Raw genomic sequence first — 19005 nt, forward strand, 5'->3', positions numbered from 1 at the left:
CTATATACTTAAGAATTTTCCTATTAAGTGTTCTAGGTAAGGTCTAGGCTATATCTTATCTTTAACGGTATTCTATTTAGTCTTCTTTTAGTTAAGGTCCCCTTTTAGCGTCGAGCCGTTTAATAAAGTATCGTTAATAGGGTTAATCTTATCTGCTTTTCTTTTAAAGAGAGTATTAACTCTTAGATTATATAATTTAATAGGTCGTTTCTTCCTTATCTTAACTTTAACTTTCTAGATCTTTTAGAACTTCTTTCTAGCTTTAATAATATTTTTCTTAAATTCTCTTATAGCCTCTATAACTATAACTTTAATAATCTCTTTTACTATCTTAGATCCGATAGCTAGAATCGCCTTATCTCCTTTATCTATAATTAATTACTATTATACTAGTGCTATTAAGGGCTTATTTATACTAGCGTAGGCTAGGTTAGGGACTTAGTTAGCACCCCCTCTATAACTAAGGATCTTACCTCTTAGTAAGAGAATCTCGGCCGTCTAAGTATCTATAAGGGTTTCTCTCCGTAATTATTAAGTAGCTCTTAGGTTATCTTCTTTAACTTCTATTACTAAAGCCTAAAAAAAAATTCTTAGGAGCTAGGTAGCTATTTCTTATATAGCCTCCTTAAGCTTTAGTCTTTCGTATATGTCTTTATTAACTATTAAGGTTATAGCCTAAAAGGATTTTACTATATTAACCTCGTTTAAAAGCTCCTATTTAATAGCTCCTACCGCTAGCGTAACTACCTAGATAGTGCCGATCTAATATTTAACCTATATATCCCCGTTCCTTAAGGAATAATTAAATAATATATACGCGGCTCTAATAAATAGTATACCTAAGATAAAGGGGACTAAGACTCTGTCTAGCGTAATATAAAGACGGATTAGTATCTAGGCCGTTCCTAGATAGAGATTAGTCTCTACCTCCCTAACTATATCTATAGGGGACCCGGTATACGCCGTTATTAATACTCTTATTAGTAGGATTTTAAGCCCGTATATATTTATATATCTTTTAATAATAAGGTTTCCTTTAGACCTAGTATCGATTAGGGCGCTTAGAACTTTAGCTTTCTAGCTACCGAGCTATACTTAAATATAGGGTAGGTCTTATATATACTTAAGTAAGCGGAAAGGTATAAGGACCGTGTTTATACGTATTATAGGAATCGCTATAAGGTCCTCTAAAGTTATCTCCTAGTATCTTATTAAGAGTGCTACTTCCTATATAATAAATTTATCTTTCTTTAGTCTTATTACCTCTAGAGTTTATTAATTAGATAGTCCTTAGGCTAGTTATATTACGCTAATCGTATTAGTTATAAACCTAACTTCCTTTAGTACTTATTAGACTTTAAGGCACTTATAATCCGATTCTTTATAAGTAAGGTAAGTAAGCTTAATTAGTTCGACCTAGTATTCTTCGTCTTATTCTTCGACTTATATTAAAGCTACCGCGAGTTTTCCTTATAGATATTTAAGGAGGAGTAAACTACTCTTTATATTATTTTCGGCTACTTTTATAACTATTATCGTAGCTCTATAAGGTCTTATATTACTCTCTACTTTCTCTAGGGTCTAGAATTTAGTATTTTCTATACCTTAGGCTATATCTATATATCTTATACTAAGTCTCTTACCTAGTTAGGGAATAAAGTCGATTAGGTAATTTAAAGGGATTAGGATTCTTTTATATATAATTTCTCTAATAATTTTATCCGTAAGTCTATTAAACTTCTTATCTAGATCTACTCTATATCTATAGTATATAGGGATAATCTTTAGGCTAGTTTTTACTATTCTTATTATCTCGATTTCCTCTATATCCTCTTTAACTCTTTATCTTTTCCCCTTATAGGCATTAATCCCTATCGTAGTCGTATAGATTATCTAATTATATATATCGCTTTATTATATATTATCCGTAATTATAATAACTAATATCCTTCCTACTTCTTTTCTTATATCGCTTACTTCTAGATTCCTTAGCTTCTACTTATATAGGCTTTTATATCTCTAGAACTAGTCTAAGAAACTAGATTCTCTTTTACTAGTAGCCTAATTTAAGTAAGATAGTATAACTATAGCTTTAACCTATTTTATAAGTAGTAATATAAAGGAGTCTAGCTATGTATCTACCTAGTATACGATAAGCCTTTAAATATATATACCTATTTAAGAAAACTTATTAATAAGTACTAGGGGAATTACGCTTTTATTATCTTTTCTTCTAAGGTAAAGAGTCCCGTTTACTACTTTATATATTATAAATCCGATCTCGTAGTCCTAAGAGTATACCTTATACTTATCGGGGTAGTATCCTTCTTTACCGTAATAGAAGTATCTCCTAGGCCGGTTAAAAGCATTAACCTAAAGCTATATATATTAATTAAATAGGTAGTAAAATCCGATAGTATTTACGCTACCTCCTCGTCTATAACTTAAAGAGTAGCCTCTACTACTAATACGTCTCTATTCCTTATTAAGCTAGTTAAATATCTACTCTTACTAGTAAGTAAGGTTAATCTTTATATCTTTAAAGGCTTTTATTAAGTTTAAGATCTCCTTTACGGGCTATTTAGGTTTCTTATTTATTTTCTTTAGCTCTTCGGGAAGTTTTTCTTTACCCTTATCGGATTTAGCTTCCTTTATTACTTCGTTAATTTCCCTAAAGAGCTAGTCTTTCTTTAGGTTCTTAAGCTTCTAATTATAGACTTTAGATACTATATCTTATCGCTTAACGTCCTAGCGAGGTACTAAATAATTATTAATTATATAGATAAGGCTTTTATATAGGAGTTTTAAGATAACTTTAGATATCTTCCCGTTTCTCTCTATAACGTTAATAATAAGCTCCTTCGGTATTATACGGTAGATAAAGTATAACTAGACTATAGATTCTTCCTAGCCGTTAGGTTATACCTTACGCTATAAGTATAAGTAGAGACTAAGCTATTCCGTAACTGTAATAGTCTTAGCTTTTAGTATTATAATAGTCTAAGCGGTCGTTAGCAGTTTCTAGTTATTTAATATTATATATATAGTAGTATTAGAGGAGTCTCTTCTTTACTTCTTCCTAGGTAAGTCCGTCTATAAGAATTTTAATAATAAGGGCTTATATAAAGGAGATATAGACTTCGAGCTAGTCTATTTTATCCTTATTATAGATATAGTTAATATATATCTCTTATTCGAACTTCTTAAGGAATTTAGTTACGTTTTTACTATTAAATTTTCCGATAGGTAGGAGTTATAGTTAGCGGAGTCTTCTTATAAGGTTATCTTAGCTTTTAGCGAGTATATCCCTAAGTTTATTAGTAATCTTATTAATATCTACCTTAATTTTCTTTATATCGCTAGTAGTAGGATTAGATAATCCTTCTTAACGGCTAGTGTTTTTAGATATAGTATGCCTATAGATTACGAGGTTACGAAATTTAGAGTTAGAGTTTTCGGAGTTAAGGATATCTTATTATAACTATCTTATTACTTACTTTCTTATTTATTGTGGAGGTAGACGTTCTCATAAGCTACATATAGAGGAGAGCTAAGGTTAAGGTTATTAAGGTATCCCTCGTTAGTACCTATATTAGTATTATTAGTACGTATATAAGTAAGAGGTCTCGGTAGGGTTCTAGAACGGTCTAGATTACGCTATCGTCGTTATTTATGTCTTTTAAAGTATTATATAAGGATTATAGTTTCTTAACCGAGTCGCTAGTATTAAGGGTTATAGGGCTAATAATAGGAGCTCGGGGTTTTTTAGTATTAGCTTATTGCTTTTCCTTTACTACTAGCGAAGGTATTATCTAATTATTTATTTCCCGGTAAGTCTATCTTATTAGGTCCCTAACTCTAGCTATTAAGGTAGTTACTACTTTAATTATTAAATCCCTAGATTTTATTTTTTCTAAATAGTACCGTCGTCCTCTAGGTATTCTCGGCTTCGTAAAGCTACTCGTCGCTATATAAATAGAACGGAATAACGAGTTTACGCCCTAGAGACTAGTTTTAATAGGGATAAGGGTATATACCTAAAGCACGCGTAGCACGTAATAAAGGATTAGTAGAGTAATTAACTACGCAATTATCTAATTACTTAGTCTATATATAGCTCTATAGGCTTTAGGTTATAAATACGAGTCTTAGAGATTTCTTTACTCTATGCCTCTTCGTTTCTACTGGAGTCGCGTAACTAGCGGCATCTACTTTAAAGGGGAAAAATAAAAATTTAAATTAACTATAATTAAGGATAATGCTTAATTAGATAATCGAGGTCTTTATAACGCCTTTAAGTATACTTAGAAGAAAGTTAGAGGGGGGGGGGGGGGTGCTAGGGGTCTTATCCCTCTAACGGGCTAATGTCTATAGGGGTATAATCTTGCCCGTTAAACTGCTTTATTTATAGTAGGAACACCGTTCCTTATAATAATAGAAAGGGCCTATATAATAAGACTTATTATAAAGCTTCTATATAACCTTTAGAGGGAAGTCGTTAAGACCGCTTATTACCTATAGAACCGGACCCCTAGGGACCCTAAGGACCTTAGGGAACTAAACTAAGGAATAGACTAGAAATCCCCCCTTAAGCTCTTTACGGAAAAGAGGGCCTCGCTAGCCTACCTTTATGCCTACGGCTATAAGGTATACGCTATAACTGCCGATGCGTAGCTAAAAAGGAAGAAGAAAAGAAAGCTTAATCTTAGAGCCTTTATTAGTTACCTCGTTAGTTATAATTCTATAAATATCTTCCGGATCTAGATTCCTCTTCTATAAAAGGTTATTTCGACTAGGGATATAATTTTCGACGAATCTAGCTTCTTTAATAAAAAGAGGGATTAATAGCCCCTCTTACTCTCTTAACGTTAGCTAATTTAAAGATTTAAATCCTCTCTTCCTAATAGTCTTAAGAAGAGGTCTTAGATAAGAAATAAAAGAAGAAACTAACGTCAAGTAGTTAAAGATAACGCTAACTTGAGAAGGCTACTAGATTAGATAATCTAGATAAAGAAGGAGACTATAGGAAAGCGGTAGAGCTAGAATACGCCTACCTCCCTACGCCTCCTCTTATAGAATAAGAAGAAGATCTAAAAGTAGCTTTTTCGGTTAGTCTTCCCGTCTCGACCCCTAAGGGGGTAGGAAAGGTACCTCTCTTAAAGGATTACCCGGCTGCCTTTTATCCACTTCTGAAGCAAAGGAAGGTATAGGGCCCGATATAAAAGAAGACTAATTACTCCCTTATTTCGATCGTTTTTCCGACTTCTATCTAACGCCTATAGAAGACGGTTCCTACGGAGCATTTATAGTAGGCCGGCTTTTTAAGCCTCTATTAGTAAGAAAGGTATATAAAAGAGACCTCCTAGACCTACTAGTAAACTAAAAGTAACTAGAAAAACACCCCTTTAAAGACTAGTTTTTCTAGGCCTAGAAAGACTACCTAGCCTTATACGAGGAGATAGGGTCTTTTAAAGAGGTCCTTAAGGAAAAAGCAAGAGGAAAATAGGTCCTTAGCTATAAGTAAGTCTTTATCTATAAGACTAATAAATACGGCTTCCTTTAAAAGTATAAAGCCCGGCTAGTTATCTATAGGAATTAATAGGAAAAGGGGGATCTACCTACTAAGGCAACCACCCTAGTAGGGATGTCTTTTCGGACCCTTATAGCTATAGTAGCAGAATTCGACCTCGAGCTCGATTAGATAGATATAGTTAACGCCTTCGTTAACTGCCCTCTTAAGGAAGAAGAAGTTATCTATATACGACTTCCTCTTAGTTTCTAATAACTAGGAAAGGTTCTATAGCTTAGGAAAGCTTTATACGGACTACGAAGATTACCCCTTCTTTAGTAATAGCATTTAATAGGTTCCCTCGAAGCCCTAGGCTTTACGAAAGTCCCTTAGGAACCGTATATAATATAGAAGGGTAAAATCACGGTCTTTTTCTATATCGACGATATTATCTAGGCCTACCTAAAAGAGGAAGAAGCTGCTGCTAGGGAGGCTATATAAGGCCTATAATAAAGGTATAAGATAACTAGGCTAGGAGAGCTAAAGTAGTTCCTAGGGATACGAATCCTTAGGAATAGGTCCTAACGGACTATCTAGCTTACCTAGGACGCCTATATCGATAAGGTCGCTTATAAATTCCTCCTTACTTCCCTCGATAAGAAGCTTCCTACTACGCCTATATTAAACGAAGAGCTTTTACTTAATCCGCCCTTTTAAGCTAGGGAGTAAGAGAAATACTAATATTAATAAAAGGTAGGCTCCTTACTTTTTTTAGCTATTTCTACTAGACCGGATATCTCTTTTACGGTCTCCTAGCTAGCTAGGTATAACTAGAATCCTAGCCCTAGCATTAAGTAGTAGATAGAGCTATCCTTTATCTCTATTTAACGAGATTATATAGTCTATGCTTAGGAGGGTAGGAAAGGAAGAAATTAGCTACCGAAATCTTCCTCTATTCGAGCGATTCGTCCTTTAGATAATTCCTTAGATAGAAAGAGCTTATAGGGGTATATTATATCCCTTTTAAAGGAACTATTACTTAGAGAGCTTCGAAGTAAGCTACCGTTACGACTTCTAGTACGGAGGTAGAGCTACTAGCTCTTTTAGAAGCGTTAAAAGAAGCGATTTTCCTTAGCCGGCTACTAATATCGTTACGACTATAAATTCCGACCCTATTAGCTATAGAATACGATAATACGTAGACTATACGAATTCTTACGGAAAATAGTAAGTTATCGACCTAGCTACGGTATATCGATATCTACTAGCATTAGTTATACTAAGAGGTCTAAAGGGGACTTATTTCCGTCCGTTAGGTTCTAACGGTATTAATAAAAGCTAACGGTCTTACGAAGCCCCTACCGAAGTAGAAGCTAGCTATCTTTTTATAGTAAATTAGGCTAGAAGACGTTTAAGAGAAGCTATCCTTAGAAGCCCGCCTTAAGAGTCTATAAGAGGAGCTAATAGTACGTAGGAGGAAGGAGACGTCTATAGCTAAAGAGAGGAATTAGGACTTATCCTAAAGGAGGGCCCCTAGCTTAATTAGGACTTATTCTTCTTAAAGGCCCCCTTTTTAAGGACTTATCCTTAGAGAAGCCCCCATTTCTTATAGGACTTAATATCCTCCTTAAGGCCCCTATTCCTAAAGTAAGTCTAAAAGAGCCCGGGGCTAAAACCCGGATTTCTCGAGTAGGGGATAAGTATAGACTAAGACCTCCTCTATACGCTTACCGGCCTAGGTATTTAGCTTTACCCTTTCTATAAGGGCAGGCTATAGCTAAGGGGGTGTGTCGCGAAGCGTGGCTTAATTTCATAGTTCTTAGAGATATCTCTTAGCACGAGGGACCTAGGAAGCTAAAAAATAGGTTTTAAAGAAGGAGCTAAAAAGAAGTATAGAGAAGAGGGTAGGGGTATAAGGGGAAGTAGAAGTAGCGATAGCTTCCTATAAAGGTAGCAAGAGATAAGACGGATATACTAGCAACGGCTAGAAAGGAGGGGAAAAACCGGCAAAAAGCTTAGTAGTTAAAAGGATATTAGTAGCTTCTTTAAGTAAGATCTTCTTTATTAATTAAGATACTAGACGGGTATAAAGAGGGGCGTTAGATAGAAGAAAGAAGGATAATTAAGGCAATATAATAATTACTCCCCTACTATAATTGCTGCTCCCGTAAGAATTAAATATCTCTGCCCTACCTATCCGACCCCTTACTTCTACTTTCACCTTTATATATTTTATATATACTTTTTATATCTCTCTTCGCGAGAGTTATATACCTAGGAAGTTTACTAGCTATAATACTAAAGTTAGTTTAAATCTAGCTAAGGGTATAATTAGTTTTTAATTAAATTAATAAACTATACTAACCTACTTATTAATTAGCTAATTAGCGCTTTTAAAAGCGCTTATAAATATACTAATAGTCTAGCCCCGCTATAAGTAAGCCGGCCTAGACCTCGCTTACCTAGACCTAATAACGAATTCGTTAGGACCTCCCCTTAACCCTAGTCTAGGCCCCCTAACTAGGAAAATAAAAACCTAAGGCTAATACTAGTAACTTAATAAGTATAGCGTAAAGCTAGTACGATAACCTAACTACTAGCCTAGCTAAAGGCTAGTATTAATAAAAATAGCCCGCTAAGCCTTATAATAGAAAAATAAAGTAAAGCCTAGAAAGATATTATTATAAGATAAAGTTAAGGATAATTATATAATTAACTATTAACTAAAAAAAAAATGCTTATACTACCGATTAACGCTATATACCCCGCGTATATAAAGGAGTTACTTTCTAAGGTTACTTTATAGCGGGGCTAACGCGATTCCGACTAACTAAAAACGATACCTACGATAGCCGGCGTAAGATTCCTACGTATTGCAACCGCGACCCGGTATAAGGGCGGACTAGCTACGAAAGAGGGGAGGGTTTTCCTCTAGGCACTCTAGTTTTTCCCTCCTATTTAACGCTAAAGTTCTAGATACCTCTAGATAGGTCACTAGTATAATCTCAATAACAATAATAATATAGATATATAAAAAACCCGACTTTTAGTAGGAAAAGGGTGCTGGAACGGGGGTATGCTATAAGCTAGGTGGCTGACGTTATGGATCAGGCCCTTAGTTCCTCGCACATGGAGGGGCAGCACAGGGAGCTAGGCAGTTCTTGATAACAGCTCATGCAGGTGCAAGGTATCATGCGCCTGACAGATGCGCGGGCGGTACTTGAGCGCGCTTCTTTCTGTTACGATGGACTCTTGGCCCTCCAGCTGATGTTCGCCCCTCCATGCCAACTAAACCCCGTCATCACCACGAGCCTCATCCATCCATTCCGTCGCATCCTCCCGAAATCTCCCTCGCGCGCGCTCCTCATGCCCCCCCAAGCTCCCCCCTACCACGCCGCGACCCGCCGTCGACAGCAACCACCACCACAACCACCACCACCTCCCCCGAATCATCACCTACTACCAAACCCACCATGACCCTCACTCCGGCCAGCACATCTCCCTTCTCCCCCTCCTCACCCAGCCCGCCATCTCCCTGACGCACCTCATCCTGGCCGCCGTCCACATCAACGGCGACCCGCAGGCCCTCACCCTCAACGACCACCCCCCGGACCACCCGCGTTTCCAGACCCTCTGGGCCGAGCTGCGCCTCCTGCAGGCCGCCGGCATCAAGGTCCTCGCCATGCTCGGCGGCGCCGCCCGCGGGTCTTATGAGCGCCTCGACGTCTCCGCCGCTGCTCCCGACGACGATGCCCGCTTCGAGGCCTACTACGCCCCGCTGCGCGACCTCGTCCGCGAAAAGGGCCTCGACGGCCTCGACCTCGACGTCGAGGAAAACATGAGCTTGGCCGGCATCATCCGCCTCATTGATCGCCTGCGCAGCGACTTTGGCCCAGACTTCATCATAACCCTCGCCCCCGTCGCCATGGCCCTCCTCGATGCCGAGAAGAACCTGAGCGGCTTCGACTACGAGGCCCTCGAGGTCCTGCGCGGCAACGACATCGCCTGGTACAACACCCAGTTCTACTGCGGCTGGGGCGACCTCTCCAGCACCTACATGTACGATCTCATGCTCCAAAAGGGCTGGCCCGCCCACAAGATTGTCGTCGGCCTCGTCACAAACCCCGCCAACGGCAAGGGCTTTGTCCCCTGGCACATGCTGTCCGCCGTCCTCGCCGCCCTGAAGCGCCGTCAGCAGACCTTCGGCGGCGCCATGGGCTGGGAGTACTTCAACAGCCTGCCCGGCGACGCCCAGCGCCCGTGGGAGTGGGCCCAGCACATGTCATCTCTGCTGAGGAGCCATGCTCTTGCCGCGCCGCCACCTACTCAGCCTTCCGACCGTGCTGTCGCTGCTACCCCTGCTGAAGGGCACGAAATTGATCCAGACGAGACCGGCGGTGATCCCCTGCATGTGCCGGCGCCATTCGAGTACTATTCTGACGGTGGACACAACGACGACTGAATGCGAGCTTGCGCCCACTGCCGCTGTTGCTCTTGTACTGCCTTGCCGTCCCCTGATGCTGGTTCATGATGGATCACGTCGGGAAGGCCATTTCCCTTGATCCGGTCCCCCAACGTCACCTGCGCAACGCGTTTCCCTCGTCGTGTCCAGCCCCAATTGTACATAAGCCCAGCAGAGTCATGCCGTGCAAACGCCCAGCTAGGGGGTTCATTGCCTCCAATGAAACGTCCAAAGGTACATAAGACAAGCCATGGTCGAGTCTCACTCCTGGCTCGTGATGGCGCCGTGCTTGGGCGTCGGTACAGAGAGTCCGACGTCGACGCACAATAGAGGCCGCGTCACCGAGGTCGAAGCAGCCATGGCAAAGAGGGACACCTCGTGCGAGATCTATTCATGTAAAAACAGCAAACATGTCTAACATAAAGCCAGTCGAGTAAACATGGGTCAACTTCCTTCAATCATTTCCACCATTGCATTATCGGCTCAAACTCGGCCCCCATACAAATGCGTCGGCTGTAACACTACAAGTCCACCACAAGCGATCGCGAATCCATCAGAAGCAGACCATCCAGGGGTCGCAACGGGCCTCAACGGTGAAGTTGTAGTAGATGGGGTAGCTGCTCTGGACGGCAGCGATGATTGGGTTGAAGAAGAGGCTGTTGAACCGAGCGGTCTCGCACGTCGAGCAAGGGCCCGAGAGAAAGCCGTCATAGTGAGTCTTGTACGACAGATGGCCGACAACTTTGCCCGTGGCAGCATCAGTAGCATGCAGGGTGAAAACCTCAGGCATGACGACCCAGCTCTGGCTCGCAGGGGTGGTACCGTTGTTGCTAGGGATGGTGGGGTTCTGGTTGAACCAGAGGCTGTTGAGGCCGACGTCGCGCAGCGCCTTGATCAAGAGCAGCGTCATGTGGGTGTCCTCGTCGACCTGGATTCCGGCACAGTCCACGGCGATGGTGAACCCAACGCCCTGAATGGGGCCTCCCACACATTTGCCCGTGCTCTTGTCCCAAACAAAGTGGTTGATGAAGGCCTGCCAAGAATCGGGCCAGTTGATGAAGCGCGGGCTGACGGTGGCAGAGACAGAAAGGGTTCCGGCCTGGGGCGAGGCCGTCGGGGCAGGCTTGCCAGGGGACGTAAAGGGGATAGGGGTGGCAGGAATTTGGGAGAAGTAGGACGTGGTTGGAGCAGCGGATGCTGTGGTCAGAGACGACGTCTGCGAGCCCATGTCCTTGGGGCGAGGAGGGGGATGATTGTCGCGGTTGCAGACAAAAGCACTCCAGCAGACGGCGTCGTGGTTGACAGTCTTGTTGATGGCGGCACTAACAGGGCGACCGCGATAGGCCCAGCAGTTGAGCATCTGGCCGCCTTCCTTGGTGGTGACGGCACTTCCGGCCTTGAAGCCGTCCGGGGTGCCGTCCTCGATGTAGGCTGACCAGACATTGCCGTTGGGCATGGTGGCAGTGGCGCCCGTGGGGACCCAGGGATAGATGCCATCCTTGAAGGGGACCTGGACGGCCATGTCTGGAGCCTCGGGGTACGAGTAGGCGATTGGAGGCCAAGAAATCTCCTGGTACCAGTTCATCTGGCGAGAGGTGGACCAGTCAGGATGCTCCTTGTTGTCGCCGATTCCGCAGTCGCAGAGGATGATGTTTTCCTTGGGGAACTTGAGGGCAGAAACAGTGGCGGCGAGGCCAGCCACGGCGACCATGATGGCCGTGCGCTTGAAGGCAGCCATTCCGACGTCTTGATCGAGGCCTTGGCTTGCGGGATGCTTGTCGCTTGAAGTGGGAATGACTGAGTGGAGAGAAGAGAGAGGGAGGAGTGCAAAGAGAGCGGCTGGTTGCGGCAGGCAGCGGATGGAGGATGAGCTGCTGGAGCAGTAAATGGGAGAAAGGGGAGGAGAAGATGAGAGAGAAGAAAGTGAGGAAGAGAGGAGAGGAGGCGACTGTGGGCGATGGAGGACGAGCTGGGGCGCCTTCCAGCAAGCAGGCGAGGCAGTTACCTGACCGCAGGCCCGACCAGGTGACTTCCGATTGAGGAAGCTTGAGTCGACGCAGAGACAGCCCTCCTACCTTGCCCCCTTGGACACATCAGGCAAGATCCAAGGGGGGGAGACTCGACTCTGCCAGGTGCCAGAGAGTGGCCGCACCGGCGTCACTGACGACTCAACCCTTCCCCCCCTCCCCCACGTCACGTCGCCGACACCCAAGGAACAGGCATCTCTGGCCATGTCTAGGAGCCCTGAACGACACCAGGGCTCTCTGATGCGGGCCTCAGAGAGTCATCGACGTAAGGAAGTCGAACGGTATTGTCTGGCCTTTGTCCTTCCCTTCCCGCGTGCAGGAGCCTGCCGATGCCAGTGTCCCGTCCTGCACAGTAGATGTAAACAATGCATTGGAAGGCTATGAGGCTCCCAGTGATGCGCCGCATTGAAAATCCCCAGGCGGTGAAGATTGAGGAGAATGGCTCCTCGCTCCCGGGTAGCCAACTGTGTACCCAGGAGCTTAGCTAACCAAGGCTCACCACAATGGCAAGCTCATCTAATTATTTTGAGTCCATGACCGAGGCGCAACAGGACCACAAGTTCACTACGAACCAGTACTCAATCCTCCTCTCTCATCATCACCGTCGACGCCATGCTTCGCCGTACCCCACCCCTCTACACATGGCCTCGCCAACTGCGAGCGCAGCGCATAGCCCGCTCTGCACGGCATTCATCCTCGCAATCTCCTCCATCTCAAGCTTCGCGCATTGATCGCATCACCTCCAAGCTTCCCAAGCGCTTGCAAAAGTATACCACGCGTCTCCGCAACGCGCCAGGCTCCCACGTCGTGGCCTTTCTCATCCTGCACGAGCTCACAGCCATCGCCCCTCTCGTCGCCCTATTTGCCATCTTCCACTACACCACCTTCATGCCGGTTTCGTACGCGACCGAGCATTTGGGAGAAAACATCCAGAGCGGCATCACGAGGTTTGAGCGCTACTTTCGCCGAAAGGGCTGGTTTGGATTTGGCCAGGACTCGTCGATGGCTGAGTTTGAGCAGGCTGCTGAGAGCCAGGGCAAGTCTCACACGGAAACCGTCATGGAGCAGTGGAAACGGGGAGACCGCAAGTACGAGATCCTCCTGGAGGTGGCGCTGGCGTATGCCGTGACCAAGGCTTTGCTGCCGCTCCGAATAATTGGCAGTGTCTGGGCTACACCCTGGTTTGCGGGTGTACTCACGAGAATCAGGGGCTCCTTGACGCGCAAGTCCTGATTGACACGAGGTGGCTCAACAGAATTGAATGCTGGAGGTTTCTTGATTTTCATCTCTTTCCTGTCTTTTGTGAAAGCCACGCATCTTTTTGCGAGTGTCAGGGAGCATCGTCGCGATCCACCTGGGATGCGTTTAGAGCTTGTCAACGGGGAGTCCCTCGCAAGCCGCGGGCTCCTCAGTCTCGACCTTGACCCTCTTGTCCTTGAGGTCGTATACCCACTCCTTGCCGGAAGAGCGGTAGTTGATGAGCACCTCGCCCTTGAACCATTGCTTAATCTCCTTCTGAGCGCTCTCGACCGAGTCGGAGCCGTGGCAGACGTTGCGGCCCAGGTGAATGGCGAAGTCACCGCGGATGGTGCCGGGGGCCGAGGCCAGCGGGTCGGTAGCACCGAGCATGACTGGAGAACAAGTTTCAGTGGCCGAGTATCTTGTGCTGCGGGGAATCCAACTTACCACGGCCGGTCTTGACAACGTCAAGGCCCTCCCAAACCATGGCGCAGACGGGGCCGCTGGACATGACTGCAGAGTGTCAGGACAAGCTGTGCCGGTGGTGTATTGAGACGAAGCGAACTCACAGTCGACCAGGTCGTTGAAGAAAGGCTTCGTCTTCAAGTCTTGGTCTGCAAGTAGTTAGCATGAAGAGATGCTTTGAAGAGCAGGCAGGGGGACGAACAGTGCTCCTGCATGTGCTCTTTGGAGGGGTGGATCAGCTTCATGGCGACGAGCTTGAAGCTATGACAAGGTCAGTCCAAGCCGGCGAGGCAGAAGTAGAGACAGAACCCTTACCCGCGGTTCTCGAAGCGGGAGATGATGTTGCCGACGAGACCACGCTTAGGGCATACTGTCAGCGCATCTCTCCATGAGGTCCAGGGAGCATGCTTACTCGGACGCCATCGGGCTTGACGGCGATGAAGCTATCCACTCGTCGTTAGATTCCTTGGGAGGGGTAACATGGCGGGGTCGACAGGGCCACTCACGTCCGCTCGTTAATGTTAGACATGATGTAAGATTCGAGATGAGATTTCCGAGTGCGGGGAAATGGAAGCGAGGTTTGACTGAGCGGGAGAAGCTGGATGCAGAGGCAATTGATACGAGGAGAAGCAGAGGTGGAAGAGGAAATTATATGCAATTTGTGGTGCGGGCAGAGGGGTCTTGCTTGGAGGAGCCCCGCAGCGGGCAGCGGCTCGTTTGTGCCCAATGGGTGAATCTGTGGCGGTGTTTCACGAGCCACAGGAGCTGGACCTCTCTGCACATCAACAAGGTCGATGCGAGTTAAGTTGCTTGGTGCAGTGTGGCAGGATGAGCTCATGACTTACCTACGCGAAGCATGAAGAAGCATGATGTTATGCTGCGAGTTCTCTGACCTCTGCCGACTCCGATCCTGTATGACCTGTTCTGACACTTCTGTCTTGCATTCTGCGCTGGCCCGTCTGTCAAGCCTCGTCTCTAAGCTCTGCAACCCGCCAAGCGACCAAATATTTACATTTAGTCTTGGTGCAGTGTAGCTCTCGAAAAGGCAAGAAATACTTGCTGCATCGTCCAAAATACAGGATTCTGCGACGTTGGACGCAAGCTTCCAAGCAAGAGTGCCTGGTGCGATTGAAACCCAGAGGGGCAAATGCCCCGCCAAAGCTCTCTCGGGCCTGTTTGGGGCTAGGCTTGATCCGGAGCTGCTATGCAGGGCATCCAGGCAGATATCCTAAGTTACGTACCGAGCAAGTGGCAGGAGGTAATTAGGTACTTCGGAAGTTCGGATTAGGTAGGGGACAGCTTGACATCGGGACTGTCACCACCTTCACCCATCATCTATCCACAGCAAAACCCCCCTTCTCAAAGCCTGGGCACGCGTTGGAATCCACCCCGTGCTTCTCATGCTCAACCAAGTCCATTCAGCACTCGTCTATTGAGCTCAATTGTCCCTTGCGACGCTCCAGGAACGCGTCCTCGCCATGAGGTCCCTGTCCGGGCTGTCCCGGGACTGGACAGCGCTCCTCTGCTTCGTGGCGGCTTTGGTCTGCCTCTTGCAGCCCGCAGGTCCGACAGTTCCGAGGTCCTGGGATAAACTTACAATGCAGGCTGACATTACCCCTAGCATCCGTCAAGGAACATGACTTCAAAAAGTGCCATCAGTCTGGCTTCTGCCAGCGCAACCGAGCCTACGCCGACAACGCCGCAGCCCAACACCCGACTTGGAGCTCGCCCTACCGAGTCATTCCTGAATCCCCGTCCTTGAAGGACGGCCAGCTGCATGCCACGATCCTTAAGACGACCAACGCAAAGGGCGACACGGAACGATTCCCCGTCACTGTCTCATTTCTCAAGAGCGGGGCGGCACGAGTCACCATCGACGAGGAGAAGCGCCAAAAGGGAGACATTGCGCTCAGGAACAACAGTCCCGTGAGAAAGGAACGCTATAACGAAGCCGAAAACTGGGTCATCGTTGGCGGCCTGGACCTGGACAAGTCGGCGCAGGTAGCCTTCCAGGACAAGTCGCAAGTCAACGTCAAGTATGGCCCCGACTCCAAGCTCGAGGCCGTCGTCAAATTTGCGCCGTTCGAAATGGAATTCAGGCGGGACGGGAAAACACACATCAAGTTCAACGGCCGTGGTCTTCTCAACATGGAGCACTGGCGGCCCAAGGTGGAAAAGCCCGAGGGACAGGAGGGTGAAGTCGCCACCGGCGAAGACGAGAGCACCTGGTGGGAGGAGACTTTCGGTGGAAATACCGACTCCAAGCCTCGTGGTCCCGAGAGCCTTGCATTGGACATCTCTTTCCTGGGATACGAGCACGTCTTCGGCATCCCCGAGCACACCGGGCCCCTGTCGTTGAAGCAGACCCGGGGAGGCGAAGAGAACCATCAAGAACCCTACCGAATGTACAACTCGGACGTGTTCGAATATGTCCTCGACAGCCCCATGACGCTCTACGGCTCCATCCCTTTCATGCAAGCACACCGCAAGGAGTCGTCTGTCGGTGTCTTCTGGCTCAACGCCGCCGAGACATGGGTAGACATCATCAAGGGCAAGGACGGCGACAACCCTCTTCACCTTGGGCCCGGCGCCAAGACCAGCACGCACACCCACTGGATCTCCGAGAGCGGCGTCCTCGACGTCTTCGTCTTCATGGGCCCGACACCCCACGACCTTACCAAACTGTACGGCGAGCTCACTGGCTACACGGCCATGCCCCAGGAGTTCTCCATCGGTTATCACCAGTGCCGCTGGAACTACATCTCGGACGACGACGTGCGCGACGTCGACCGGAAGATGGACAAGTTCAAGATCCCGTACGACATCATCTGGCTGGACATTGAGTACACGGACGATAGAAAATACTTTACGTGGGAGCCGCACTCGTTTCCGGATCCGATTGGAACAGGCAAGCAGCTTGACAGCCACGGCCGCAAGCTGGTCGTCATCATTGATCCCCACATTAAGAAACTGGACGAATATCCAGTTAGCAAGCAGTTGACGTCTCAAGACCTCGCCGTCCATAACAAGGACAACGAGATTTACGAGGGGTGGTGCTGGCCCGGCTCCTCCAACTGGATCGACTGCTTCAACCCCAAGGCCAACGAGTGGTGGAAGACGTTGTACAAGTACGATTCATTCAAGGGCACCATGGAGAACACGTTTATCTGGAACGACATGAACGAGCCCTCGGTCTTCAATGGCCCCGAGACGACGATGCCCAAGGACAACATCCATTACGGACGCTGGGAGCATCGCGACGTGCACAATCTGAATGGCCTCACCTTTCACAACGCCACTTTTGAGGCCCTGATAACGCGCAAAAGGGGAGAGAAGCGCCGGCCGTTCGTCCTGACCCGCTCCTTCTACGCAGGCTCGCAGCGGCTCGGCGCCATGTGGACTGGCGACAACCAGGCATCCTGGGATCATCTCGCCGCGTCCATCCCGATGACCTTGAACCAGGGCATCTCGGGCTTTCCCTTTGCCGGCGCCGACGTCGGGGGCTTTTTCGGCAACCCCGAGAAGGACCTGATGGCTCGTTGGTATCAAGCTGGCGCCTTTTACCCCTTCTACAGGGGCCATGCGCACATTGATTCGCGTCGCCGGGAGCCGTACCTGCTCGGCGAACCGTACACTGGCATCGTGACGGCCGCCTTGCGACTGCGCTACTCGTTGCTGCCGTCGTGGTATACGGCCTTTTTCCACGCCAACCGGGACGGCAGCCCCATTGTTCGGCCCATGTTCTGGACGCACCCGTCGGAAGAAGACGGCTTCGCGATTGACAACCAGATGTTCGTCGGATCGACTGGTCTGCTAGTCAAGCCGATTGTGGAACAGGACAAGGAGTCGACGGACGTGTGGATCCCCGATAACGAGGTCTACTACGACTACGCAACCTACCAGGTGATGAAGACGCAAAAGGGCAAGCCTCTGACCGTGCAGGCCGCGATCCACCAAATCCCGCTCCTGATGCGTGGAGGGCACATCTTCCCGCGCCGTGACATTCCCCGGCGGTCCAGTGCCATGATGCGTTTCGACGACTACACGCTGGTCGTCTCGGTCTCCAAGAGCGGGGGAGCCGAGGGCGAGCTGTACACGGACGACGGCGACACGTTTGACCACGAAAAGGGGCAGTATATTTACCGCAAGTTTAGCTTGACCGGGAACACGCTGTCGTCGGTTGACGCCGAGGGTCGCGACATGAAGAAGGTCAAGGCGGGCACCTGGCTGAAGGCGATGCACGAGGTGTTTGTTGACAGGATCATCATTGTCGGAGCCCCGTCGGCGTGGGATCGAAAGGAAGTGCATATTGAATCCAAGGGCCAGAAGTGGGCCGTCAAGGCTGAATACCACGCCGCCGAGAAGGGGCGAGCTGCGTTTGTGGTGCTTGGCCGGGTGGGAGCTCGCATCGGACAGGACTGGAGCATCAAGCCCAGGGCCTGAGGCGAGGTGGACGCCAAAAGCCTGACGGGATTGGTAGAGGGATGATCGGGGACGGAACTGTTTTGTTGCGGTACTTGTGCGTAAGTTGTTGTAAGAGATGCTGCAGCTACGTTGTATGAAGAGCCTGACGCCTGGGACTGTGGGGACGAATGACTTGCTCCATTCACGCTACATGACATGGAGATACGGAAAGTGCCTCACAGGCTAATTAGGTCGAAGTAGACTTAAGCTCGAGGCTGCGTTGCATGGCGCACTCAGGGGGTAGGGATCGACAGGGCGGACTCGGGGGCTGCCACAAGCCTCCTTCAGCAGAGGTAACTTAGGAGGCTGCAAGTACGGGTGGTAAACTGTGAGAGAATGGGTTTTGGGGACCGAGTTATGTACATGCACGGGGCGAGTGCGCTGCACGCATCCAGTAGACGTCGCAGGCCACGGTGTGCCCTGCATCTACGGCGGCTGGGGAAACACGTCGGGCTGCAGGCAAGCAAGGAGGCGATTGGGACGATGCGGCTGATGATGAGCAGGCGCCGTGGGTGCGCAGAGCAGATTACGCCGGGGATAATGACGCCGTGTACCGGTAGTACGAGATATGCCGTGTATCTTCCAGATACGTAACAGGACGCAAGATGGATGCCGATCGGGGCGCGATCGACGACGGTGTGACCGGGGAGCATGGATTGCGTCTAGCCGCCGCGTGCCGCTACTGTAGGGGAACACGAGCTCGGCGGCAGCCGGCTACATATAGGAGGACGAGGCAAGCGCCCGGATACACAGGCACAGGCCAAGAATGCGTAGGCATTAGGGTTCGCTGAGGTCGAGGTCGACTTGAGATGACGGCCGGGAAGGACGAGGGAGACACG

General features: G+C 47.8%; 5 protein-coding genes across 5 annotated transcripts; 3 read left to right on the forward strand and 2 right to left on the reverse strand.

Annotated features, from left to right (window-relative positions):
* Window positions 1-8683: 8683 nt before the first annotated feature.
* HRG_00697 (glycosyl hydrolases family 18 domain-containing protein) lies at window positions 8684-9971 on the forward strand (the record flags this gene model as incomplete). Its single annotated transcript, XM_044859168.1, has 2 exons — window positions 8684-8725; window positions 8889-9971. 2 exons carry the CDS (start codon window positions 8684-8686, stop codon window positions 9969-9971), a joined length of 1125 nt encoding a protein of 374 aa, XP_044725568.1.
* A 553-nt stretch (window positions 9972-10524) lies between these two features.
* On the reverse strand, window positions 10525-11709 carry HRG_00698 (uncharacterized protein; the record flags this gene model as incomplete). The annotated part of the gene is made up of 1 exon (XM_044859169.1): window positions 10525-11709. The coding sequence occupies one exon, from the start codon at window positions 11707-11709 to the stop codon at window positions 10525-10527; it is 1185 nt and encodes a 394-aa protein (XP_044725569.1).
* Window positions 11710-12610: 901 nt separating this feature from the next.
* Window positions 12611-13231, forward strand: HRG_00699 (uncharacterized protein; the record flags this gene model as incomplete). Its single annotated transcript, XM_044859170.1, has 1 exon — window positions 12611-13231. The coding sequence occupies one exon, from the start codon at window positions 12611-12613 to the stop codon at window positions 13229-13231; it is 621 nt and encodes a 206-aa protein (XP_044725570.1).
* A 132-nt stretch (window positions 13232-13363) lies between these two features.
* On the reverse strand, window positions 13364-14231 carry HRG_00700 (nucleoside diphosphate kinase domain-containing protein; the record flags this gene model as incomplete). The annotated part of the gene is made up of 7 exons (XM_044859171.1): window positions 13364-13629; window positions 13685-13750; window positions 13807-13851; window positions 13905-13963; window positions 14018-14061; window positions 14115-14145; window positions 14209-14231. 7 exons carry the CDS (start codon window positions 14229-14231, stop codon window positions 13364-13366), a joined length of 534 nt encoding a protein of 177 aa, XP_044725571.1.
* Window positions 14232-15180: 949 nt separating this feature from the next.
* On the forward strand, window positions 15181-18145 carry HRG_00701 (glycosyl hydrolases family 31 domain-containing protein; the record flags this gene model as incomplete). Its single annotated transcript, XM_044859172.1, has 2 exons — window positions 15181-15265; window positions 15324-18145. 2 exons carry the CDS (start codon window positions 15181-15183, stop codon window positions 18143-18145), a joined length of 2907 nt encoding a protein of 968 aa, XP_044725572.1.
* Window positions 18146-19005: the final 860 nt, after the last annotated feature.

Source organism: Hirsutella rhossiliensis (assembly GCF_020360975.1).
Source record: "Hirsutella rhossiliensis strain HR02 chromosome Unknown scaffold00001, whole genome shotgun sequence".
Lineage (NCBI taxonomy): Eukaryota > Fungi > Ascomycota > Sordariomycetes > Hypocreales > Ophiocordycipitaceae > Hirsutella > Hirsutella rhossiliensis.